The 25707-nt window shown below is 51.0% G+C and overlaps 1 protein-coding gene across 5 annotated transcripts in view; it reads left to right on the top strand.

Moving 5' to 3' along the window:
* HAS3 (hyaluronan synthase 3) overlaps nt 1–25345 on the top strand; it is a 229423-nt gene extending 204078 nt beyond the window's left edge. Inside the window, exons 2-5 of one of the 5 annotated variants that reach the window (XM_082369887.1) lie at nt 5214–13746; nt 16891–17526; nt 21058–21159; nt 21977–25345. In XM_082369887.1, the coding sequence (XP_082226013.1) occupies nt 16891–17526; nt 21058–21159; nt 21977–22900 (1662 nt within the window). In that variant the 5' untranslated portion in view covers nt 5214–13746 and the 3' untranslated portion in view covers nt 22901–25345. Of the gene's footprint in view, nt 1–21; nt 13747–16890; nt 17527–21057; nt 21160–21976 lie in introns of those variants that run through there. The other 4 variants (XM_082369889.1, XM_082369888.1, XM_082369886.1 and 1 more) reach the window with 4 other exon arrangements.
* The last annotated feature ends 362 nt before the right edge of the window (nt 25346–25707 follow it).

Here is a 25707-nt window from a genome sequence, read left to right as displayed (position 1 = left end):
AAGTGCTGTGTTTGCCCTCCCAGGCCATTTTCTTTCACTCCCTCTGCTACTGTTAGCACAGAGTTGCCCTGATTATAGGAGAAAAAAGCCACAAACATCTCAGATGAGAGAGTTTATATCCCACCTTCAGTCTTCTGCTCCTTGAGAAAGAGGAATGCTTAGACAATGTGTTCGTACTAAATGCCTGTTGGAAAGTGCATTGTGTATTGGTGACCTGATGCCAGGTTTACTGAAGTCATTTCACACGTAGCACTCTAGACGTCTTTTTATCTATTTATATATTTTGGCTACTGAATTTTGATTGCAGCTAAAAGAGAAGACAAAGAGGACATACTGGATGATTGCTTCAGACAACCCCTCCCAGTCGTCAACACCTTGGTGAGGCTAACCCAGAGTCCTTAACCAGTCCTCAGCTCTGCAGGGCTGAATTTTATCACAGGGTTCTATCCCCACTCTCTGGTGACCAGGCCTAGCAGAACCAAAACACAATTTCCCAAAACTCTCAGGTGACTGAAGGACTGTCTACAAGCAGGCCCACTTGTCAGTTAACATCAGGCTATTTTCTTCTGGCCAGATTACAGACACGTCCTTAGCTTAGAACCTTTGTGATGAGCATCCCTTTAAAGAGGCCAGCTCACAGACAGCTATGGCCCCCAGGTTAGCCTAGAGAGCAGTGAACAAAGGCAGTCAGGTGTTTTCAAGGAATATTTCCGTTCAGCTAAGGTAGCTGGATTATTCCATTCTCCAAATCAAGGATGTCTAGAAAATCAGGACTGGGCTTTCAAATCAGAGAAGAATCTCCTTTGGACCAGCTGGATATACACTAAAAGTTTTTATTTCTTGGCCTTCCTCTAACTAAACCTCATAAAACCCACTTAAGATAATCAGATTAGGTATGTTAGACGGTTGGTTTAACTTACTTTATTTGCATTAAATGTATTTCAGTTCTGAGGACATATCCTAATTGATCAACTTGATTAGACTGAGACACTCTCTAAACACCTAGTCTAGGGAGCGCCTCACAAAGCATTCTGGTCCCCTTATCTCCATTTATAAATTGCCTCTTAATTTGAATTATTTGGCAACTGGCTAAAAGCATCTGTTCTTTATTGATTTTGATGGATTCAGTTTCAGAGAGTGACCTTTTCTGTCCTTGTTACCAAACTCAAGGGGAGGATACCTTAATGTAACCCTTCTAAACACCAGATATGACCAAAATATTAAAAATTACCAAATTGTAAAATAATCTCCCATGTTTATGTATATAGATATATAGATATCTATATCTATATATGTCTCCATCCTTGAGAAAGAGCATGAGAATTGAGAGCTTTACGATAATAAAAACGCAAAACTTAAAAAAAAGAAAAAGGCACAGAACTCCAGGGGCAGATGGCAGGAGCAATAGTGCCACTTTCCTGCACAGGCCCGTGAGGTGTGTCTGGCTGTGTGTAACAGCGGCGTCCTGTGCTTGCCTCCCGCCTCCGCCCGTCTCGTCTCCCTGTGAGGCCGCCTTCTCCTGCTGCTCCTCCGGTCTCCTCCCTGTGTCTCTGCCGCAGAAGCTCTCCTGGCCTCGCACCTCCAGTCCCCTCCACTGCATAGCAGTCTGTCCCACGCCCCCTGTATCACTCATTGGTCTTTTACTTGCCCCCCTTCCCTTCCCTGCTTCTTCCTCCTCTTCTAGGCCACCAGCACATCTCCCTTGGTCTCCAGAGGATGGCACTGTGGCAAGAGACAGGCAGGGGCCCAAAGCTGTGGCTGCAGCCATACCCCAGGCTCTCTGCCCAAGTGTCGACTGGTTGATCAGGTTAGACTTACTGGACATTCTGGAGAGTTTCCCTCTCTGCTGTTTTGTCCTTCCTCCTTGGCACAAACTTACCCTTCTGCACACTTTCTGTTATTTAATCAAAAATCTCTTAACTTGCACTTTGCTCCTTATCATCTCTCCAAACACATACTTTTCCATATTTTCATATTCTTCTTTCTTCACCTCTCTTCTCCATTCCTTCACTTTCCTATGGCTCTGCCGACCCATCCACGTTTAAGGGCTGACCAGGGACCAGGAGGGTAGGAAAGCAAATCACAGACAACGACAACAATTTGTTGAGCACCTACTATGTGCCAGACGCTGCACCAGGTGTGGAGAACACTGCAGTGAACAAAATGCTTACCTTCAGGGGAAGCTTACGTTGTAGCAGGAGGAGACAGGCAACAAGTAAGATAAAGAATAAAGCAGGCTATCAAATGGTGATAAATGCTCTAGGGAAATATCAAGTCGGGAAGGAGGGGTGAGGAGTGTATGGGGTGAGAGCTGTGAGTTTGGATAAGTTGTCCAGAGCAGCCCTCACTGAGAAGTTGAAGTTTGAGTAAGGATCAGAAGGAGGTGAAGGAGCGGCCATGAAGGTACTTGAGGGAAGAGCGGTCCAGGCAGAGGGAGTGGCAAGTGCCAGGGCCCGGAGGTGAGAGAGGAGGGGCAGCGCTGCGGAGCCCGGCGAGCGGGCGGGAAGTGGAGCGCAGGGGGCGCAGGGGGCGACGTGCCGAGCAGTGTGGAGCCTGTGCACCGCTCGGAGTGAGGGGGCAGCCACAGACCTGTTTCCACCTGAAGCCCCTTCAGCTTGTTTTTGGAAAGTGCTTTGAGGCCAAGATGATAAAAGCTATAAAATGGGAAATATATTGAGCCAGAAGGAGTTCACATCCAACCACAGTTTTTTCTCAGTTTGGAAGCGGTGAGCCCCATCCCCTTCCACCAACCCCTTCTTTGGCAGCAGCCGTTTCCCCTCGTTGGCCCCGGAAGAAAGAGGACAGCAGGCGGGTTGGTCTGGCCTCCGTCCCTGCTCTGCTCCATCCCTTTGTGAGGCTGTGCGTGAAGGGAGCCTTGCCTGCCACCTGCAGTGGAGGGATGGCCAAGACACGTGAAAGTTGATCAGTTGGTTGGGGGATGATTCACCTGACCTGTACGAAACCAGATTGGCTTCTGGAGTCTCTTTGCACAGAAATCCAAAAGCGCAGCTGGAATTTCGGTGGCAAGGGAGAGAGTCAAAACGGGAGCTGAGTTCCAGGGTGGGCTGTGGGAGGCAAGCCACTCTGCCCTGACCACGACGGGGGCGTGGGGGGTGGTCTTCTTCCACTGCCCCCTGGACAGCAGCAGGCGTGACCTCTAAGGGCTCTGCTGTGTCCTCCAGCGAGTTCTGCAGCCACAGAGCTTCTGCAGTCACACGCGGCAGCCTCCCTGCGGTGCGCGCGGCACCTCACTTCCACGCACCACTCTCCTCGGAGCTGACTGGCCACTTGGGGGTTGGGGAGTTGTCTTCTTAGAACACCGGCTGCTGCACTCTTCCCTGTTGGCGGGGCTCAGGGCTGTGCTCAGCGTACCCCGTGCCTGCCAGCAGGTGTAGAGGCGGCGCAGACCTGCACCATCAGCCCTGGAAGGGGCTGCACCCACTTATTTGAAGGGTCATCCCTGTTGTCCCTCCCCAGTGTTCTTCATGCTGACTCAAGTAGGTCCGTACTCCCAGGAGGCTCAGGTATTACCTGCCCCCACCCCCATGACACTCTGCAGTCCCTGGGGGCATAGAATAGCAAGATCAGTTACTCTGTGTTTCCTTTAGTTTGGAAGGTCGTTTTTTACCCATGAACTTGTATGATACAACAACATCGTGGAACAGAGAGGCAAACTGTTGTTATTCCCTTTTGGTGGAATTTGGCCCAAGTCTCCTGGGGGGCTTGAGGCAGACTCTTTTGAACATCTCTTGAATCCTATGGAGCCTCTCCCCGCAAAATTAGTATAGCAGCAAAGCCCTTTCAACTAGAGCACAGTTTGGGAAGCACTCCGGAGCTCATATACACACAGGAGCCCCGGCATGTGGGTCCCACGAAGCAGTCATTGGAACTCCGCTGACACGAGCTGAGGGATGCCGACCCTGTGCTGGCCCCCTGCCCTCAGGGTGCTGAGGAGCGGCAGAGCCCTCAGGTACAAATGCCCTGGCTGCGTGCGTGTGTGTGTGTGTGTGTGTGTGTGTGTGTGTGTGTGTGCACGCGCGCGCAGATTATATGTTTTATGAATTAATAACAAATTTAAAGTATATGTAACAAAGAAGAATTCGCACAATCTCACCTCCACTCCTACCCCAAGGTTACCACTGACCAGCAGTTGGGTGTATATCCCTCCAGATCTTTCCTTCCTTTCATCCTTTTCCCAAATGAACAGGAATATACATTACTGCTTTCAAAAACAAAAATGGGATTGTCACCATAAAGAGTGTCCCATAGATTTTTTTTTTAGTCACATACCTTGGAGACACTCAGTACTTACAGCCCCCTCTCCCCTGTGATGTGGCGTGTCTTCCATTGTATAGATGAGCCACAGCTGCTTTAAGCATTTGCCTCTTGATGGTCAGTTGAATTATTTCTAAGTTCCAATGATTCTTCAATGATTCTCAAGCATAACTCTTTGCATACTGAAGTGTTTCTATAGGATAAGTCCTAAGAGGTTGGAAGGCTGGATCCAGAAGATATGAACATTTTCAGTGTTCCTTCCAGCAACACGCTTGTGCCGATCTACGTTCCGCCATCCTCAGCTGACACTGCTTTAATAGCCATGCAGTGCAGGTTCAGTCACCACAGCAAAGTGTTAACACCATTCTCTAAATAATTCAGGCCCAGGAAATCTTCAGGGGATGGAGTTTTCTGTGTATCAAAACCACCGGTAGGGGCACAATACCACTTTGCAAGTATGCTCACCGGCAGCCAAAGTCCAGCTACGAGTACTCGTCCTGGAGAGAAATCCTGAGCTCCAGCAGGTGTATTCAAAAGAGCTCTGACTAGGCTCTCAGCTCTGAGACTCCGTCCTGAGTGTTAGGGTATGCCTTCTCATGGGGTTTGAGGTGTCCCCAGGATAATGACCACGGTTTCCACACCAGACTCAGGACATCGGGTCTGACGGCCCCTTAAAGTATCAGGTTCATCCTGTAAAACCCAGGATGAATGATTGCTGTAGCTCTACATCACTGTACATCATAATCAGTTAACACTATAAAGAGCTTATTGTGCTCTTCTGTACACTTGACATATATTAATCCACTAAATCCTCACACTGGGCCCATGAGGTAGGTATTATTATTTTTATTAATTAATTAATTAATTTATTTATTTATTTATTTTTGGCTGCGTTGGGTCTTCGTTGCTGCACGCGGGCTTTCTCTAGTTGCGTCGAGCGGGGGCTACTCTTTGTTGCAGTGAGCGGGCTTCTCATTGTGGTGGCTTCTCTTGTTGCAGAGCACGGGCTCTAGAGCGCAGGCTCAGTAGTTGTGGCGCACAGGCTTACTTGCTCCGAGGCATTGTAGGATCTTCCCGGACCAGGGCTCAAACCTGTGTTCCCTGCACTGGCAGGCGGATTCTTAACCACTGCGCCACCAGGGAAGTCCCGAGGTAGGTATTATTATTATCCCTGTTTTACAGATGGGAAAACTGAGGCACACAAGAGGCTAATTACTTGCTCCAGATTACGTAGTTAGTGAGAAGTAGCCAAACCAGTATTTGGACCCAGGCAGTCTGGCTCCCAAGGCTGAGCTTTTAGCCACTGTGCTTTACCACCCAATAGACACTATATTTCCAAGTGGTAAAAAACTGTTAATATAAGTGAGGATAAAGACAGTGGTTCCCTGCTTGTTCAGATGGACCATGTATGTCAAGATAAACCTCAGCCCCGATTCCCTCCAGATAGTGTCCACGTACATCAAAACCTAACCTCAAACACCAGAACTTGTTATAAATCTTGTTTTTGACCTTGTAGTTTGCCCAGCAGCCGGAGATGATATTTGCTAAAGCCCCCCAGCCCACCCGCTCCTGTACTTTGGCAGCTTTTGTAAATTGCTCATTGAAAGGCCTATTCTTCTTTCTGGGGGTGGCTAAGGTAGTAGACCCTTGAAGCTGCCGCGTCGTGTGTGGGAACATAGAAAATGTAGTAAGTCTTCCCATGAACTCCAGTCAGAGCCCAGAAATGTCTCCTTTGAAGGTTTGTTGTTTTTTGTTTGTTTTACCCTTTTACCTCCTGTAAGCAGGGTTTCGGTTCTCAGATTTTGGTATCTCAGAATGATAACAATGGATCGTTTTAATGCTTGTGTATGTATTTCTCGCATATATACGTTGATAGCTCTATTCCATACCATTCCTTCAGAGAAAATAATGAGACTGGAATTAATGGCTCTATTTTGCGGAAGGGAAAAATAAGGTCCAGAGAGATAAGTTCTTGCAGATGGGAAGAGAAAAAGGGAGAAGCGAGTGAGTGCACTAGAGCAGAGAAACTTCTGACTTTGCTAGAAGTCTTTGCTTCTGATTTGCTAGTTCTTATAGGAACCAGTTAGCCAGCACCTAACTCCATCTCAGAGATGCAAGGGGGCTGAGGGTGAGAATTGTTGGTATTACGAGAGGAGGGCAGTTTGTGGGGCAGCTTCGGAGCTGCAGGAGCACCCTCTCTGCTGGGGAACTAGGAAGAGCTACTGGGCATTTAAGTGGTTTATTAAATGATGTAAAATTTAATCTTCACTGTCTGCCTTAAGAGCTAAAACCTGCTCAGAACAGTGCCTGGGTGGGGCACATTCACACACCCCTTTATTAGACCGCACACCACTTTCCAAACTTCAAAACCTATGGTGACCATGTTAATCTTAGGGAAGGGCCAACCTGAAATTAGGCTGTCTTTACTAAAAGAATGGTGGTGCTGATGCTTCGAAGAGCTGGGCCTGGGGTGAGTCCCCCTGCCACTTTCCAAAGAAACTGTATCAGTGCTGTTCAGAGAGTGCAAAGAACAAGGCTCCAGCATCAGCCATGTGGGTGTTTCTCTGTGGCCAAGGCCAGGACCATGTGAGAGAGAGTCGTGGAGACTCCATGCCCCAAAAGAGAGCAGCCCAGATCCGCTACCCTAACCCGTCCTCTAGGTGGGAAAAGCCCTCAGTGTGCAGAAGTCCTGTCCTTTGTAAAACAAAAACTAATCCTAGTTGTTTTTGGCAACTCTCTCCTCCATGGCTTTCCCCCAGTTCTTCTGGAAAAAGCAGGCAGCACCTTTGCTAACAAAAAGATTATATCAACCCAATTCCAGGTAGATTCGGAGATCTGGGGAGTGACGTGCCCAGCTGGTCCTGTCTGCCCGCCTCTGTTTCTCCTTGGCTCTCCCTCCTAATTTCCATCTCAAATCAGCGTCTTATCTCCTTTTTCTTTTTTTTCCTTCTGGCTTAATAGCTCATTGGTTCATTGTTAAGTTTTTAAGGTCACTTAATTCAAACAAGTGTGGCAGGCATGGTGCTGGAGGAAAATGGACAGATACTTGTACGCTCTGGAGCTCACCTCTGGGACTGGCTGTCTGTCTGCTGTCCTCCCAGTGCTAGAAATGCACTTGCAAACCCAGCTGAGGAGAATCCTCAGGATGTGTTCTCACTGCTGGATGTGTAATAGAATCTCCTAGGGAATTAAATAAAAAATTCAAGCCTGGGGCTCACCCCCAGTGAATGTGACTAAATCGATCTGGGATAGTGTCCAGGCATTAGTGTTTTTCAAAAAGCTCCCCAGGTTTTAAAAGTCTAATGTGCAGCAGCCAGACGTGAGAACCACTACATTAGCTTATCTGGTGAGAAAACAGGAGAGAGAGAGAGAGAGAGGGAGTGGGAGGGAGAGAGAGAGAGTGTGAGTGTGTTAGGGGGGGTATCCTAACAAGAATCTGAGAGTGGGGCATATTTTGGGGGGTCTCTCCCCACGAAGGAGCCGACGGGAACTGCCTCTACCCTCAGCTCTTCTCTAATTGCTTTTTTGGAGGATCCAGCTTCAGACCTCTTCTGTGACAGTGACTAACAGTGTCTTTAATCAAGAAAAAGGACATGAAGCAGAAGCGCCAGCACATTTAAGAACTGTGGTTGATGTTATTGTAACGAAGCCAAATGAATTTGGAACAAGGTTACCTTAAGTGGCTTTGTTCTTCTCCTGCTGATCCTGCAACTGGGGCTGTAGGCTGCGATTGCATCCCGCTCAAGTCCGGGAAAGTGAGTGTGCGCTTGTGTAATGAGCAAGTATGCGTGTGTCCGTTCTGTGCACAGTATGTTACACGCACGTGTGGGTGTGGACATACCCACTGGTACTGGCATGGGGGTGGGTTTACAGCACCCAGAGGAGACAGCCTCTCCCCGGGCAGGAGTGCAATGCTGTTGACATCATCATTCTTGGAAATACTTTTTTTCAGGAAAAGCATCCTTTCAGGGTACTACTAGAGCCCACATTTAGTGCACCTGCCTCCCTTCCCCAGGATCACCGCGACCCTGGACAAGGGGCTGAGTGGGGCTGACACCAGCTGGGCCGTGCCAGGCAAGCCGGTGCCCTGGCTCTGGGCTGTGTTGCCAGGAGGAAGGAAGAAGGAGTCTTTTTATAATTCACTCAGAGTTGCTGGGTGAGCAGGCACAGCTCTACATACTGCCCTCTTCCCTGCAAAAATTTTCTCAAAGGAACAGTGGGAGGGATTTAAATAAAGCAAAGTACTGGAGTTTTGGCTACCACTGATCCTATATCCTGGCCCTCCCAACTTTCCTGCTTTCTCAGTAGACTGAGGTTGCCAGACTTTTTCACATGAGCCCATGTATGATATGGGCTGTATCCCACCCAGCGCTAGTTGAGAAGGAAATTCTGTGAATTTACAATTCATATCATTTTAAAATAATCTTTTTATTACAAGACTATTATACTTATTTATAGAATGTTTGGAGAATACAGAGAAAAGGGCAAAGAGAAAAAATTCATTGTTCTACCATCCAAACAAACCTGATCTTAATATCTGGGTGAATTTCTCTCCTGCCCTTTAATTCATAGGATTCAAAAGAAAACAACAACGTAAATGTAGTCATTCATACATGACAATTTTTGTATCCTGCCTTTTTTACTTAGCATTGCATTATAAGCATTTTTGCCTATTCCTACATTCTCTTCCCGAACATTACATTATATTTAGTAGCTGCACAATATTCTGCCAAGAAGGTAGGTTATGGTTTAAAATCGCCTTCTGGATTTCTTTCTGCATTCACCTGGGGGGAGGGAGAGGAAGGAAAGATGGCCAGGAAGAGCTTTTCCTGTTGAGGATTTCAAGAAAACATCTCCAGGTCTGGCTTGACACTTGGTTATCGTTCTGTGTGCCCTTCTAATCCTGACCTTCAAGCCAGCATAAAAGAACCTAGCCCCTTAGTAGGAGCTGGCAGCTCTGCCTCCAGCAGAGCAGAGGCCCTTTAATTTGAAATGAAAATGACTCTTCTATCCAAGGAGAGAGACTGGAGTTAAAATCTGACCATTGTAACTGCAGGACAGAAAAGTCCTTAAGCCTGCTTCTTCAAACGTAGCACCTAGAAATGGTACTGATTACAGAGTACTTGTCGGTAAGAGGGAAGAGTTATGAAAGGGTAACTTTGTTTGGTAGTAGCTGCCTTGCCGCTATCAAGGCACACACTTTCCACTTGGAATTATGTATGAACGAGTGTGGTAGATTAGGCTGCCTTGAGGAGGAGGCCTGTGTGGTCAGCTGGGGAGCATAACCAGCTACTCTCTGGGGGTCAATTTAAATTCACCTCCATTACCTTCAAGAGGTTTTGATTGTGGTCAGCCCAGAGTAAGTGGATGGGATGAAGACTGGAGGGGTTGGGGGAGACCCGGTGGCTTGGCTGCCATCCCCCATTCTGCTTGGCTTCGCTAGAGGCTGTGGGCTGGATGCCAGGGTGGAGCACTAAAGCGTGAGGTCAGAGGGGGAGGGGGCAGCCTGTGGAGCTAGAACATCCCTCCGCCCCTCCCCCGCCCAGTCATTCACTAGGCTACCAGCGGAGCAAAGCGACTCCTGGTTACTGGCTGGCAGGGTTGTCCCACAGCTTCAAGCACGAGTGATGACAAGAAGGATCGAATGGCAGGCTCCTATTGGCACAAAGGTATTTGAGTATTTCATGGGTTTGGATTTGAAAATTAGTTGAAAGGTGAAATATATGTTTGTGGTACTGTCAGCTTCAGTCATCTCAAACCCTCCAGAGCTTTGAGAATGGCCCCCTCCACCCTCCGAACTGTAGAAGTCTCTTTTCCTTGATCATTCCTCCACCTGTACTCTCACTTGTGCCCAAGATAGTTGGCACTGCCTGCCCTCACCTCCACTTCCTGAGGGCAGCACCAACAATTCTCACAGCTGCCCTTTCTCATCCCTTTTTTGTGGTTTATCTGCCTCCTTACAGGTCTCCTACCCCATTCCTAGTCCTTACCCCAAAACACCACTGGCTCAGCCATCCCCAAACAATACTTTTAACCTCTTACTACCTTGCTCTGACATCTTCAGTATTCTCTGTTACCTACTGGATAAAATCCAAACTCCTTATTCAGTCATCCAGGGCCTTCCAGAATCCATCCCTAGCTTCCTTCTTCTCTGCAGCTAGACTTTATCAGGCACTTTCTACAGAGCAGGCACCATTGCAACTTCTTCAGTGTAAATTTCTTGTTTCATCCAGACCTCTCTTTGCTGGCCTTCAAACACACCTCACCCATTCCTCTACCTACTCTTGTTCGTAAGCTTTGTTTCCTGTCTAGAATGCTGTTGTCTCTCTACACAGTCAGCTCAAGTCCTCCATGAAACTCTGCCCAGCCCATACCAGCTCACAGAGATCTCTTTCCCGAAATCTTCAAACTCTTGCAGTTGGATTCTCTCATCAACATTTAATTATAAACTTTCTTGTACGGTGACTTAATTTTTCAAGTATATTTGTCTTCAAAACGGATAACCATCTAGATGGCAGGGACCAGCCTGAGACTTTGCAGTGCCAAAGCATCCTTCTCTGCTCAGAGCAGGTCTTCAGTGTTTGGTAAATGAATGTTGAAATGCCGCGTGAATCTTCTGCTACAGAGCTGAATAGGAGGTTTACCCTCTGGAACCTGTGTAAAAGCCAATTCAGCAACCTCTGAATTCACATTTTTAAGTAATTGGGTATGGAATTAGTCCTATTTCTAAATCCCCAGTGGTAAGCAGAGATAAACGTGAGCTTTATTGTATCAGCCCCTTAAGGATTCCCCTACCCATCTCCCCCTGAAGAGATGAATGCAAATAGGACAGGGCAAAGTGGATGTTAATTACAGGCAAATCCTGCCGGGCCACAAAGGTAAAGGCTCTCCAAGCTGCCTGATAACACCAGGTTGCTGGCCCTGCAGACCAGAAAAAGAGAATTTGCTCCCCGGGGGAAGCCATTTAGGGGGCCAAGGCAATTGATATGGGCAGACTGTTTACTGTTCTCATAATACTGCATCTGGACCTGCTGTTCATTTCGGAGGTTTTAACTGACTAGTGAGGTTGTGCTGTACCAGCGCACCCCCTATAAACCTCCCTGGAACCAGCCGAGTGAGACAGGCACTAAGCCTGTGGGACAAATTTGGGGCCTTAGAAATTAACTAGGCATGAGATGATCCTGGAGCAGCCCCAGGAAACTTGCACCCAAGAAGTCATGTTGCTGTGTTGCTGAGGGCAGACGGGACCTTTCCAAACTGGCTGCTCCATTCCTTGAGCGTCTAAACAGGTCACTTGCAAGCAGCCAGTTGGTTGGATCTGACTCACAGACACATTTGGCCTGGCCTGTGGAGTGTTTTTTAACGTTTGAATTAGTAGCTAACACTTCAATATGAGGAGATTTCACATAAAAATCTGGATTTCTGGCTTCTCAACAACAGAGCACCTGGCCACGTTGGGCCCTCCCTCTCAAAGGGACATCTCCTTTAAATGGGCTCCCCACCAGGCCGATGCACTCATTTTTGTTGCCGCCCAGCCCCTGCTTGTTTTCCCTGTTCTAAAATTTTGCAGATGGCAAATTTGGGTGGGAGGTAGAATCAGATAGCTCCTCTAGTCTCTGGCAACTCCAGGCTCTGTGATGCCCCTGGATGTAGAGGCGGTGGCCTAGAGCTCAAGGAGTCCGTAATGCAATTGAGACAAGGCATTTTTCATGAACACTGATCTCTGAACTTCCTGTCACCAAGTGTCACGTCCTGGAGGGATAGGCATGTAGAATGCATAGCATCGGCAAGCAGATGCCATTCTCTGGTTGAAGTTGGCTGCAGTTAACCTTTATTGAGCACTTACTCTCAGTCAGTCGCTTCAATCCTTGTGACAACCCTGTCAAGTAGATACTCAATCCCATTTCTGGGATGAAGACACTGAGGTTAGTGCCACACGGCTAGTGGCAGAACTGACTCCAGAGTCCTCCTCTTAACCAAGGGCTTCTCTCTCCACCTGTGCATTGTTTGCTCTTATTAGGGGCCATCTGAGGTTCAAAACACATTCCCATCGCGAATACTAGTTTTAAAAAGCACACAAAGAATGTTTAAACCATGTAGCATATTAGTGATGATTTTCTCAAGCAAAAGCCAGAAATGATTTGGTTTATGTAACACAAGATGCGGGTGGGTGGAGTAGGTGTGCCAGGGCTCTGCTTGCCTGGGGGACTGAGGGGTGAGCTCTGTGGCCCAGAGTGAGTCAGGGTGAGCCCCTAAGACTTCTGAGAGGAGCAGCTTACAGATTGCAACTCAGGTTCCTATAAATTTGTTGCAGCTTGGAAAAAGTGATGGAAATTGTCCCAGGTGTATCTGGAAGATATGTAAATTTGTTTTTTACTAGTCTTCAATTATAATACCTCCAAGATTTTCTGAGATTTAGAAACCCAGCGTGTTCAGCTGGTTCTAAACTAACTTCCTCTGCTAAGAACTCCCCACCTCCCCCCAACCCCATGCGACCTCACCTCACCCAAGTCTAGCACCAGCTTTTGGGAGCTTGGAAACCTCTGGTGATGAGATCAGTTGGGAATATAGGAGGTCATGGATGTCGGAAATAAAGGTGTAAAAAGGAGAGGAGAGTTGGTTTTGGCTTTAGGACACCGGAACTTCCAAGGTTCTTGGAAAACCATTGCAGCTTTTGAAAAAGCGTTTAAAGTCATCAGCGCCCCACTGCGGGATTCAAAGTTAAGCTTGTCACAATTTCACAATTGTTAACACCTTTGACCAGTCTTTTTGTATTTAACAAGTATTCTCTTCTGCGCCTTTTTTTTTTTTTTTTTTTGCCGGCAGGAGGGTTCTGGGGTCTGGGCTTTAGGGAGTACCCTATACAGCGCACAGTCCCTTCGCGTGCAGCAGTCGAGGGATTTCTACCCGCTCGCCTGCTTTGCAGAGGAGGGGCAACTGAGAGTCACAATTTTGGAAGCCCTTATGGGTTATACTGAAGTTAACTACGCTTCAGGTTCTAGGTTGAGCACAATGACCACCTCCCCCTGGGCAGTTAGTTGGTCCCGGAACGAGCGCGGAGGAGCTCGGCTTTCGGCCCCGGTTGGGGAACCCGGTTTCGGAGGGTGCGGAGACTCTTGAGTCTTTGCGAACTGGAGTAGCCGCGTGCACTCGGGACCCTGCGTCCCACCGCCCGCCGGCCGCGTGGGGCTACCTCCGGCCGAACCGGGAAGGAGGTGCTACCTCGTGGCCCTCGGGGGAGCCCTCCCACTCTCCCCAACTTTCCCGGCCCCAGGGCCGGAGGAGGGCGCCTCTCCTGGCGGGGACGCGCTCGGTACTTAAAGGCGGCTCGGCGGGGCCGGAGCTCTTCAGTCGGAGCGCGCGGTGGCGGCGGCGCACGGTGGAGCGAGGCGCGGCGGCGAGGAGCGGGAGGAGGGGCATGGAGCCGCCGCGGGCCTGCTGAGCACCGGAGCGCGGGCAGCCGGCGGCACGGTGAGCGCAGGCCCGGCCGGCCGGCCGGCGGGCTGCCTCGGAGGGGCGGGTTGCGCGGGGTACCCGGGCGCGCCGGGCTCCAGGGGTGCCTCTTGCTGAGCCCCGCGGACCCCGCCGGCTCCCAGGGCCGTGCGGGCGCGGCGTCCAGCGCCGGCAGGCGGGCTGAGGGCTGCGGCATCTCCAAGCTTCCCGGCTCCCGTTCCTGCAGCCCCCTCCCCGCTGACCCCTCCTCCCTTTCTTCCTCCATCCTCCTTCTCCAGCCTCTCCTCCCTTCCTCCCTTCCTCCCTTGTGGCTCCTGTTTTGTGAATGGATTGGGAGGCGGGCGACGGTGAGGGGCACGAGGCTGGCTGGAGTCTCTCCCTGCCCCAGGCCCGCCCAGGGGTTCGCACCTGTCCAGGCACCGAGATGCTCGGCGCCCGGGTTTCTGCGGGTCAGCCGGGCCACGGCCGCACGTACCCGCGGCCTGGGCTCCCCTTCCCTTGCGGGCTCGGAGGGGCCGGGAGGGCGGCCGGGCGCAAAGGAAAGAGCCCCTACCCCGCGCGCAAGTTTCCACCCCGACGCGTGTGGGCCCCGCAGCAGGGCGCACCTGTCAGCTGGAGAGGCTGCAGACTGGGCAGCCCCGCAAAGTGTTGGGAGTAGATTGGCGGCGTGCATCCTTGTCTGGGGATTTTTTCTTTCCCGCATCTCTGGGGGTGAGGGGAGGGCTTAGGGAGCGCCCCCAACCTCTTGCCCTTGAAGCCGGGTGCGCGTTAGCCTACCGGGGCCGAGCTCTCGTGGATCCCTTCCGAGCGAAGGGTATGGGGGGCAAGAGGCTCCCTCCACCGGCCTGGGGGTGACACGGCCCCCTGTCTGGGCAGGGCCACCTGAGGCAGAGCCCCGCACCAGCGCCTGATTGCACGTGGGGTCTCCAGCTGCGGGACCTTCTTGGGTCCTGTGTGGCGTAGGGGTGCCGAGGTAATGTCTCCACTTCCTGAGCAGGGGAGGAGGGTGTCCCGCCTGGGAAAGGAGGGGGCCGGCGACACCGGGGACGCCGTCTTTGTCTGCAGGCACACTTTGCCAAGGTAGCTGGGGCCCCCGAGGAGATGAGTGAGGCCTGGGTCGACTGATTCCTTGGGTTTTCCGTTCCTTCCAGGCTGGGTCTTGGGAAACCCGCACGTGGGTGTGGCCGGCACCGCCTTCGCCAGAAGGCGAGGCTCTGGCGTGGGCGAGAAGCCTGGCCAGTGTCTTCCCGGCTGCGTTAACCTGGTGGGCACCGCCTCCGGCACTGCACCGAGGTGGGGCGCCAGCGCCCGGCAGGTCGCTGGGTTGGCCTCGGCGCCCCCTGCCCTTTCCCAGAGCGCAGGCGGGCAGTAGTGCCCGCAGCGCCCCCATGGCATGTGAGCTCTAGAGGGGGGCGGGGGCGTTCCTGGGCGGTGGATGCAGGGCCTAGGGACCCCTGGGCCGCAAGCGCGTGCGATGGCTGCGGGCTGGGGGGGCGGGGGAGAGAAGGAAGGACGGGAGTCCTGCAGAGGAAGTACGCGGCAGGCTCCCCGGGACGGCGGGGCAGAGCGCCCGGAGGCCGCGCTTCCCGGAGAGGCGAGGCTGCCAACAGCACTTTCCGGACCGAAGCTGCTGGAATGCTGAGGCCTGAGTCTCCGGCTGATTGAGGCACTAACTGCGTGTTCCTTACCCCTCCTATGTGAGAGGTGGCAGGGGAACAGACCCCCGGCAAGAAAGTGTGTTTGTGTTGAGGTGGGGGTCAGGAGTTGGGTTTAGTGAGACTTAGACTTGGAGCAAGCTTGGAAGTGAGACCTCATTGTCTGCAAAGGGTGGGTGGTGGTGGTGGTGGAGGAAACAGGATTCTCCAGATCAGGCAGGTGGCAAGGAGGGGAGATGGGGAGAAGGCCTCAGAATGGAGGGCAGGGAGCTGGCCTCATCAGCCTTCTCCCATCCCCATCCACCTCCCCACTTGGGTAGTCTTTCAGGGCTACTAATCAGTAAAATGATTTACCTGAGACCTATGGAGCAAGAAACCATTGGAACCCCTCCTGGGGGGGATGCTAAGTCCCAGAGAATTTGGGCAAGGTCAGGCAGCCAGGAGGTAGTAGAGCTGTGTCTCAAGCACAAGACTTCTGGTTCCGAGTGCTAGGCTCTTTTCATTAAAAAAGCTATTTCCAATTGGGCAGATGCTAGGAGCCCTGACTTAGTTGCAAACAAAACCTGGCAGCATTTTCAGGAGTGGCAGGGCAGGGGGACGTGGACGGAGATTCCACGTGGGCGCTAGGACCAAGTCGATGGGGCTTCCCAGGCAGCCACCCCTCCCAGGCTGCTGCAGTGGTGGCCGCAGTTCCCTCTGGTGCCCCAGTGCTGGGCTTCCAGGAGGGCCGTCCACACCCCAGCGCTCATTTCCTCTTCTTTACCTTGTCTGCTTTTCCTGATTGCTTTCCCTTTCTTTCCTGCCTCTCAAATAAATGAGAAAAAGGTGAGAAAGCAGAGAACATAGGGAAACTTTCTCTTACCGATTTAGCTGTTTTGAGAAAGGGAAGCTGTTTCCTTCTTTTTTTCCTCTGGCATCTCTGTTTCCTATCTTTTCCTTCCCCACTTTCTTCATGGGCCTCATTGGTGTAATCCCCTAGTGGGTATAGGCCAGGTAGAGGCTGCCTACCTGCCCCTGCCCCCCCCTCCTCCCTCTTCCTGGCCCCTCAGGTGCTCAGAGCTTCCTCTGGCCTCAGGCTCACCCCTACTGAAGCTTGCCTATGAGAGCTTTGGGTCAGGCAGATCCCAGTTCTGCCACCAGCTAGGTATCACACAGCTCTCTCGGGCTTTGGTTTGTCTAACAATAATAAATGCTACTTTAAGTGCTTTACATATGTAACCCATTTAATCCTCAAAGATGCTAGGAAGTTAGTGCTGCAACCCACATTTTACAGATGAATTAACTAAGGGGTAGAACACAGTCACACAGATAGTGTCAGAGCTGGGATTTGAACCCCAGTAGTCTGGCTTCTGAGTCTACAGTCTTAGTCATGCTCAATAAATGGTCATTGTTTTTATTAGTGGGTCATTTTCCCGGTTCTGGGCCAGGCCCAGAGAAAATGCCCCCACTGCCATTGACCAGGGATGCTGCCTCCGCCTGACACACATCTCCCACCTTCTCCCACCAGATGCCGGTGCAGCTGACAACAGCCTTGCGTGTGGTGGGCACCAGCCTGTTTGCCCTGGCAGTGCTGGGTGGCATCCTGGCAGCTTATGTGACAGGCTACCAGTTCATCCACACAGAAAAACACTACCTGTCCTTCGGGCTGTACGGTGCCATCCTGGGTCTGCACCTGCTCATCCAGAGCCTGTTTGCCTTCCTGGAGCACCGGCGCATGCGGCGGGCAGGCCGGCCACTGAAGCTGCCCTCCCCGCTGCGGCGCTCTGTGGCGCTCTGCATCGCTGCATACCAGGAGGACCCCGACTACTTGCGCAAGTGCCTGCGCTCAGCCCAGCGCATCGCCTTCCCCGACCTCAAGGTGGTCATGGTGGTGGATGGCAATCGCCAGGAGGATGCCTACATGCTGGACATCTTCCATGAGGTGCTAGGTGGCACCGAGCAAGCCGGCTTCTTTGTGTGGCGCAGCAACTTCCATGAGGCGGGTGAGGGCGAGACGGAGGCCAGCCTTCAGGAGGGCATGGACCGCGTGCGCAACGTGGTGCGGGCCAGCACCTTCTCGTGCATCATGCAGAAGTGGGGAGGCAAGCGAGAGGTCATGTACACGGCCTTCAAGGCCCTTGGTGATTCAGTGGACTACATCCAGGTAAGCGTGCCTCCCTAGGTGTGTGTGGACATGTGGATGTGTCCAGCCAGGCAGGCATACTCTCCTGGGGACTTTTAGGTCCAGTCTAGGTCCTTTGTGTTGTGCACATTCCTCCTCTGCACTTAAGAAGGCAGTAGGCACCATGGTTCTCAACAGCAGTCCTGGGGTCAAAAAGACCTGGGAGGGAATCCTGGTTCTGCTGTTACTTAGCTCTGTGACTCTGGGCAGGTCTATGGATTGGTATCCCAGTAATAGCAAACAAGTGTAAAGTGTATAGCATTTACTTTATACCAGACACTGTTGTAGGCACTTCATACATTTTAGTTCTTTTAATCCTCATAATACTCCTAGGAGATAGGTACTATTATTATTTCCACTTACAGAAACTGAGCCTGAAGCACAGAGAGGCTAAGTAACTTGCCTAATGTCACATGGCAGTAAGGTGCAGAGCCAGGATTTGAGCCCCGGCAGTCTGTCCTTGTCCTCTGTGCAATACTGCCTCGATATTGGCAACATGGGGATGAGCCTCTTCATAAAGAAGTGTGGGGAAGAGCAAAAAAAAAACATGCTCCAAAGCACTCAAATAGTTTTAGTTATGGGCTAAAAAGTCCAACTCTTTCCGGTGTCAAGTTCTTATCTGTGAGGTGGAGGGACACGTGCGAATCATCCCCCAGCCCGATTCTTCAGCCATCTTGGCAGGGCCAGGACCCTGAACAGACCCTGCCTAGCTTCCAGCCAAACCAGGCATTGACACCAGCCTGGAAATTTTATTATGTTGACAAGGTTAACATTGCTCCAATTTTCTTTTTCTTTTTTTAACTAATTTTATTGTTGGCTGTGTTGGGTCTTCATTGTGGTGCACGGGCTTCTCATTGTGGTGGCTTCTCTTGTTGAGGAGCGTGGGCTCTAGGTGCGCGGCTTCAGTTATTGTGGCACTCAGGCTCAGTAGTTGTGGCTCGCGGGCTCTAGAGCGCAGGCTCAGTAGTTGTGGCGCACGGGCTTAGTTGCTCCGCGGCATGTGGGATCTTCCCGGACCAGGCTCGAACCCATGTCCCCTGCATTGGCAGGTGGACTCTTAACCACTGCACCACCAGGGAAGTCCCCTGCTCCAATTTTCAAATAACAGAAGCTAGAGAAAACTGATGAAAGGTCATGCATTTCAGTACCAAGTAGAAACTGACACCCAGGACCCCAGATTTCTGGTCCAGCATCCACTGTCCACTCCTCTGTTCCTGCCCTTCTCTATCGCTTGAATGGATAGCGGCTGCTGCAGTAGCCCACCTACGTGCCAGCAGTCTTGCTGACAGCATGTTGCGTACTCCAATATTCAAATTTTCTATACTGTACCCACCTAAAATTAGCTTGCCACAGATTTTTTGTTTTTGGCTGTTTAGAAAGTTGCAGTGAGAGTTGGCATATTTGTCTTTTTCTGTCTTCCTAGGCCCAAGGACCTTCTCAGCCTTGGAGAGGGAGGGATGTGAGACAGTTCTTTATTTATTTATTTATTTTTGCTGTGTTGGGTCTTCGTTGCTGTGCGAGGGCTTTCTCTAGTTGCGGCAAGCGGGGGCCACTCTTCATCGCGGTGCGCGGGCCTCTCACTATCACGGCCTCTCTTGTTGCGGAGCACAGGCTCCAGACGCGCAGGCTCAGTAGTTGTGGCTCACGGGCCTAGCCGCTCCGCGGCATGTGGGATCTTCCCAGACCAGGGCTCGAACCCATGTCCCCTGCATTGGCAGGCAGATTCTCAACCACTGCGCCACCTGGGAAGCCCTGTGAGACAGTTCTTGATTCTGCAGTTCACCTAGGGTCAAGGGGCCTCTGAGACTTGCCTGGGGACTCAGAAGATTTAGAAAAAGCCCTTGAGCCGTGGCACGTGCTCAAGCTGTCGTGACTCTGTCATCTACTCCCTTGAAGCACAGGATCCCCCCAGACCTGCTCTACCACACCTCCTCCTTTCCTCTGTGCTCTGGTGGATCAGCAGATAGGCTCATGCACCTGAGCCAGCCTTTCTCTTGACGGCTCTGGGCTCACTGCCTGGGGCAGCCCTGGGCGCCAGTCATTGAACACTCTGGGTTTCTGCTTGTCTTCATGAGCCCTGCTGGAGGTGTCTTTCTCTCTTCGGGAGATAACCCTGCTCCAGCCAGTGGGGAAACTCAGGCAGCCAAGAGCTCTATCTTTCCTAACCTTGCTCAGCTGGAAAGACCTCCCTGGGGTGAGGGAAGCCAAGCAGCGTGAGGAATGAGATAGGGTCATGGCAGGAAGTAGTCTTGAGACCAGCAGCCCTGGGAAGCTTGGCCTATAAGCTGAGGGGGCTCTGGGAGTCTGGCCTGAGGCTCCCTGGGGCCTTCCCAGTCTGGGCCAGGATTGTAAGGATGTGTCATTGTGCAGGTAGGAGGGAGTGGCTGTGATGACTCTGCCTGGTTCCCCCTCTGCCTTCTGCTGCTTGTCTATGGCCACTGAGTCTTCCAACGTGGAGAGAGAAAGCCATAGGGTTGGAGTGTAGAGGGCAGCCCCCTTCCTGAAGGCTAATGGGCTCTCAGCAACTTTAGTAAAAGGATTTTAGGCTTTTGCAGAACAGGGTTTGGGCTTATCTGTGGATACTGTTCTTTGCTCTGTCAGGGGTCAGGAAACCAATTCCTCTACTCAGTGGTTATCTGGGCTTTCTGTATCATCTAAATTTTCTAGAAAACAGAGGAGTCAGCCACCAGGGTAAGTGTTCGTAGCCCAGGTTCAACTAATAACAATAACAGGCCACCTGTTAGAAATAAACCAGGAGTCTCCCTAGGAAAGGCAGGCAGGTGGGCAGGATTTGATCCAGGTCCTGATTGGAGGTAGCTGGTGCCAGCTTCCAGGCCCATCCAGAGTAGAATCTACATGAGAGCAGCCCTTGGCCATGCTGTGCTCTGACCTGGGAGGCTTGGCCAACAGAACACAGAAGGCCTGGCAGCCTCATTAGAGGTCCTGTGACTGGGCTAAACACACCCTCCACTTAGGCTGGTTGTCTAAGAGGCCAGAGGCTGAAAACAGGGAAGACCCTGTTCTTAATAATCCTATGAGCAAGCTTTGGGCAGTAGCCTCTGGCAGGAGCCATTTCTTGGCCTTCTGAGAAATGTCTGCTGGCCCTGGTCTAGCCACAATGCTTGTCATCTGATTTCAATGACTTTTTGAAGAAAAAATATTATTTTGAAGAGAAATAATATTTTGAGAAATATTTTAAGAACACTTCTGAGGAGCCTGGCTCTGTAAGGGGCTAAAGATTTGTCCAGTGCTAAGCATTTCTCCCTTTCTGGGCCCAGCAGTGAAAGTCTCCCGGAGATCTCTCTCTCGGTCTGGTGGCTATCAAGCCTGGTACCTGAACTCGTTTTCTTACTTTCCTTTGTTATTCATTTCACCCCTTCTATTTAGCATAGATTTCTCTGTTAGTGGCTTGAAGTGTATCATGTGAAAGGGGGTTATGTGTGTGTGTGTGTGTGTGTGCGTGTGCGTGTAGACCTGAGGTCAAAATGGACTGACAGTGCATTCCCTCTGCAGGTGTGTGACTCTGACACTGTGCTGGATCCAGCCTGCACCATTGAAATGCTTCGAGTCCTGGAGGAGGACCCCCAAGTAGGAGGAGTCGGGGGAGATGTCCAAGTAAGAAGTAACCAAGGATTACTGGTGGGGGGGGGGGGGTCTGGATTCTTTCTGCTTCTTAATCTAATTGGATATGCTTGGGAAATGGGCATCTTGACTTCCTAGTGTTTTGGAGGGGTGTTTCCTCTTTGACAGTTTTCAATGGTATCAAAGGGCTCGCCTGCTACCCAACTCCTTTCCTGTTCTTTTAAGTGGGGAGAAATCACTTAACAGGTATATAGAGAGCCTATGCTGCTGGGAGGGGCACAGTGTTCTGAGGCCATCCATCCTGGAGGGGGCTTCCATTTTGGCCAATGGTGCAGCAAGCAACTCCGAAGTTAGACCCCTGAGAAACCCTTGCTCTTAGGAACGTTGCACTGAAGAGCTCCGGGCAGTACGGTACAAATAAAGGGTCAGATCTTCTTCCAAGGGTACTGCTGGCAACACACCATGTCTTCCCAAGCTTTCCAACTGCAGAAAGGGTCAGGATGGGTGGCTGGGGTGTCTGCTTCTTTCTCAAGCCTTTCTCTTGGCCATGACCACAGGCTGCCTCCTGAGATTGAAGGTGGCTTTGACTGCTAGAGCAACTTCTTTGGGACAGTCGGTGCAGATGACACAGAGGAGAGGTGGGGCTGGTGCTGGGGAGAGTGACTGGGTGTGGTCGCCTCCTCTGAGCCTCTGGTTTCCCAGCTCTGGCTGGGCGAGGACTCAACGGCCAGGAACTGGAGCAATGGGCTCCAGAACTTGGGGTGTAGGGAGGCCTCGTGGTCTCTGGTGTCTGTCTCCCGGGGCTCATGTCCTCAGGCAAGGAGGCCCAGCATCTCTGGTTCCCTTGCAGATCCTCAACAAATACGATTCATGGATCTCCTTCCTGAGCAGTGTGCGGTACTGGATGGCCTTCAACGTGGAACGGGCTTGCCAGTCCTACTTTGGCTGTGTGCAGTGCATTAGCGGGCCCTTGGGCATGTACCGTAACAGCCTCCTTCAGCAATTCTTGGAGGACTGGTACCATCAGAAGTTCCTAGGCAGCAAGTGCAGCTTTGGGGATGACCGGCACCTCACCAACCGAGTCCTGAGTCTCGGCTACAGGACTAAGTATACAGCTCGCTCTAAATGCCTCACAGAGACCCCCACCAAGTACCTCCGGTGGCTTAACCAGCAGACCCGCTGGAGCAAGTCTTACTTCCGTGAGTGGCTCTACAACTCTCTGTGGTTCCACAAGCACCACCTCTGGATGACCTACGAATCAGTGGTCACGGGTTTCTTCCCCTTCTTCCTTATCGCCACGGTCATACAGCTTTTCTACCGTGGCCGCATCTGGAACATTCTTCTCTTCCTGCTGACAGTGCAGCTGGTGGGCATTATCAAGGCTACATACGCCTGCTTCCTTCGGGGCAACGCAGAGATGATCTTCATGTCACTCTACTCCCTTCTCTATATGTCCAGCCTCCTGCCAGCCAAGATCTTTGCCATTGCTACCATCAACAAGTCTGGCTGGGGTACCTCTGGTCGAAAAACCATTGTGGTGAACTTCATTGGCCTCATCCCTGTGTCCATCTGGGTGGCAGTCCTCCTTGGGGGGCTGGCCTACACAGCTTACTGCCAGGATCTGTTCAGTGAGACGGAGCTAGCCTTCCTTGTCTCTGGGGCCATCCTGTACGGCTGCTACTGGGTGGCCCTCCTCATGTTGTATCTGGCCATCATTGCCCGGCGATGCGGGAAGAAGCCAGAGCAGTATAGCTTAGCTTTTGCTGAGGTGTGACGTAGCCCTCAAGCAGAGCGGGAAAAGTGCAATGGGTAAGGGAGGGAAGGGGAATGGAGAAGATGGGGTGGGAGGGAGGAGGGAGTGCTGTTTTAGTTTTTTAATGGTCCAAAGGACAAATGTGAAGTGCAAAGAATGGTGACTGTAATACGGCCTGGACCAGCTCTGCTTAGAGGCAAGTCCAGCTCAGGGTGATGGAGGAGGCATGTATGTTTTCAGGCCGCCTGTCTGCTTGCCTCTGTGCACACGGTGGCCTCTGGGCAAGATTCCACTTCCTCCCCTGAGATCCAGAGGGAACTCAGAAGTGTGCTAAACCAAACAACAAGTTCCATTCAGTGGCAGCTTCTGATGGGTGAGTAAGCAAGGAGGGCCCGTGGGAAGCGGTTCTCTTAGCCCACCTGAACAAAATCAGAGATGGCGGGAGAATTTCTGAGATCTGGGCCAGCTAGTAACGTGTCCCCGCCTCGATCTAGTTATCAATGCAATAAGATTGTGCCTGAAATACAAGGCCCAGAAGCCTGATTTTTGGGCGTCAGAAAACAGGGTCCAGGAATGGTGCTTTCTTATGTGAAGTACTGCATTCCACATCTCAACATCCCAAGGATGAGCCGAACTAGCAGGGAGTTAGCTCTGGACTGCTTTTAAGTGTGAAGTGTGTGTGTCTATGTATATGTTAAAAAGGAAAGTTTGCCAGGAGGAACAAACGGTGGTGGTGGTGCTAAAGGCCATAGCTCAAGGCTCTATGGAGGCCTTGAGCTGAATGTATTCTACCTGGAAATTGCCCAGATATCTAGATTGTCTTGTCTGTAATCTCTGCTGAGGAGGTAAAATGTTTTCGTCATCTACCAGGAAAATTAAACCCCAACATGCTCAGAAAGGAAGTGAGGGCTTGGGTATTTCAACCTGTACACTCCTGAATTCCGCTCTCAAATTCAGCTCCGACTGAGTCTAAGACAGCCTCCTCACTTCGCTTCGCTTCACTTCACAGTGATAGTCACCTATTCCACCCTCCTCCTCATCGGGTAAGTTTTTCAAGGTGGCGAGTGACACAGAGCCTGGACTCTTCACGGGCCCCTCTGCAATAGGCAAGCCTGCCCTCAGCACGTGGGGAAAAACTATGAGGAGCCTCTGACCACACTGGCTACAGTCTTGGAACTGCCTGGACAGATTCCTTGGCAGCCGAGCAGTACCCATGACATTCAGGCTACGGTTGCTGACAATCACCTCTAATGGAAAGCTTTTCAGTGTTCCCTAAGGGAACCCTCAATCCAAGCTGGTCATCGTTGAGACTGTCCATTCTCTTCAGTGGCTTCTCCAGGGAATTCTTACAGCCAAGTTGTGGATAGTCACTACTGCATTTGCTTGCTTTTGTCCAGAAACCAAACTAGGAGATGGAATTGGTATCTAAATCCTAAGGTTCTTCTCTTCTCTCACGCCTCTCGACGCTGTTTGATTTCCCTCTTTTTTGGAGGGGGAGTGAGGGAAGGCCATTGTCTACAGATTTGCAATCCACAGACTGTTCTGAGCTCTTGGGTTTGAAAACTGCGATATTGACTAAGCCTTTGACTTAGAGGTTGCTTGCTCAAGTGTGCTTTCTCGCCAAACATCCACTCTCAGAGGGGCCTGCTGAGCCCTCAGAACCAGCAATAAGGTGGAGAGTAGTCGAGGGGGCAAGCCTCTAGTGTGCCCAGGTGCTTCCTACGAAGGAACAAAGTGTGCTCTGAGCCAGACTGGCAAACCCTGGTGCTTCCCTTCATCTCCCATGAACTCAGGGGTTTTCCAGCTGCAGCGAACACTGCTGCATCACACAGACCTTGAGTTTGTAAGAAGACGACGGCTGGTTGACATCAGGCCTAATCCATGAAGGCTGGGAAGAGGCGGCAGGCATTTGCTGAAGGCAGTTGTTCCAGGCTCTTCCGTGTTTTTGCTGGCCAAGAAGTAAACTATTTTGAGCACTACAATGGAAGAAATCTGGTCAGCCAACTGCAGAGCTCAGACTTCACTAAGGGCTTGTTTTACTTCAGCTTTTACTTGAAGGTTAATGTAGGATGGACTCCCAGATGGAGAACTCTTGGCTGTCCTACCATCAGCTCTGCCTTGCTCTGTGACAATCAACTTTCTCCAGGTCAAGAGTAGGCAGGTACAAGTAGTGGGCCCACAACGTTTGACCTCAACTGGTTTTTCTAAGTTATTCTGTACATTTTTCAGCAGCGAAACCAAACTGGGTCTTCAGCTTTATTCCCGTTTCTTGTAAGGGAAGAGCCTTTATACAATTGGACACATTTTGGTTTTTCCTCAATGAGAATTTTAATCCTCTTTTGTATTATTTCTACAATAATTTGTAAACGTATTTATTTTTACTTTTTTTTTTTTTTTAAACTTTCAGGTCAGATTTTTTATACCGCACTTATTTGTCAAAATAAAGATTCTCACATAATGCTGGTACCTCTGAGCTCCTCCCTCCCTCCTTGTACTTAACAAAAGCTAGCTCTTTATTCCAGTTTCAAGATTGGTACTTGAGGAAGAACTAGGTTTGCCAAGGAAATTCCAGCGGAACTCAGAAGCAGGTAAGTTGTCACAGCTGCCTCTGGACCTGGGGAATACAGTAGGTCTACCTCGATAACTGCACACCTATGGTGGCTTAATTTTTCATTGTAGAGAGTGGACAGGGTCTTTGGTGAAATTACGAGCCAGTGAGTGAGCCCTAGTTAACCAGCTAAGGCTAAAAACCAAAGCTTGCTTCCTCCTTGAAAATGTCATTATCTGGAAGGTAATGTAGGACTGTGGCCAAGCTGAAACAATGAAAA

The sequence above is a fragment of the Balaenoptera borealis genome (genome assembly GCF_965194805.1).
Source record: "Balaenoptera borealis genome assembly, chromosome: 19".
NCBI lineage: Eukaryota > Metazoa > Chordata > Mammalia > Artiodactyla > Balaenopteridae > Balaenoptera > Balaenoptera borealis.
This window is presented reverse-complemented; position numbering and strand designations above follow the sequence as displayed.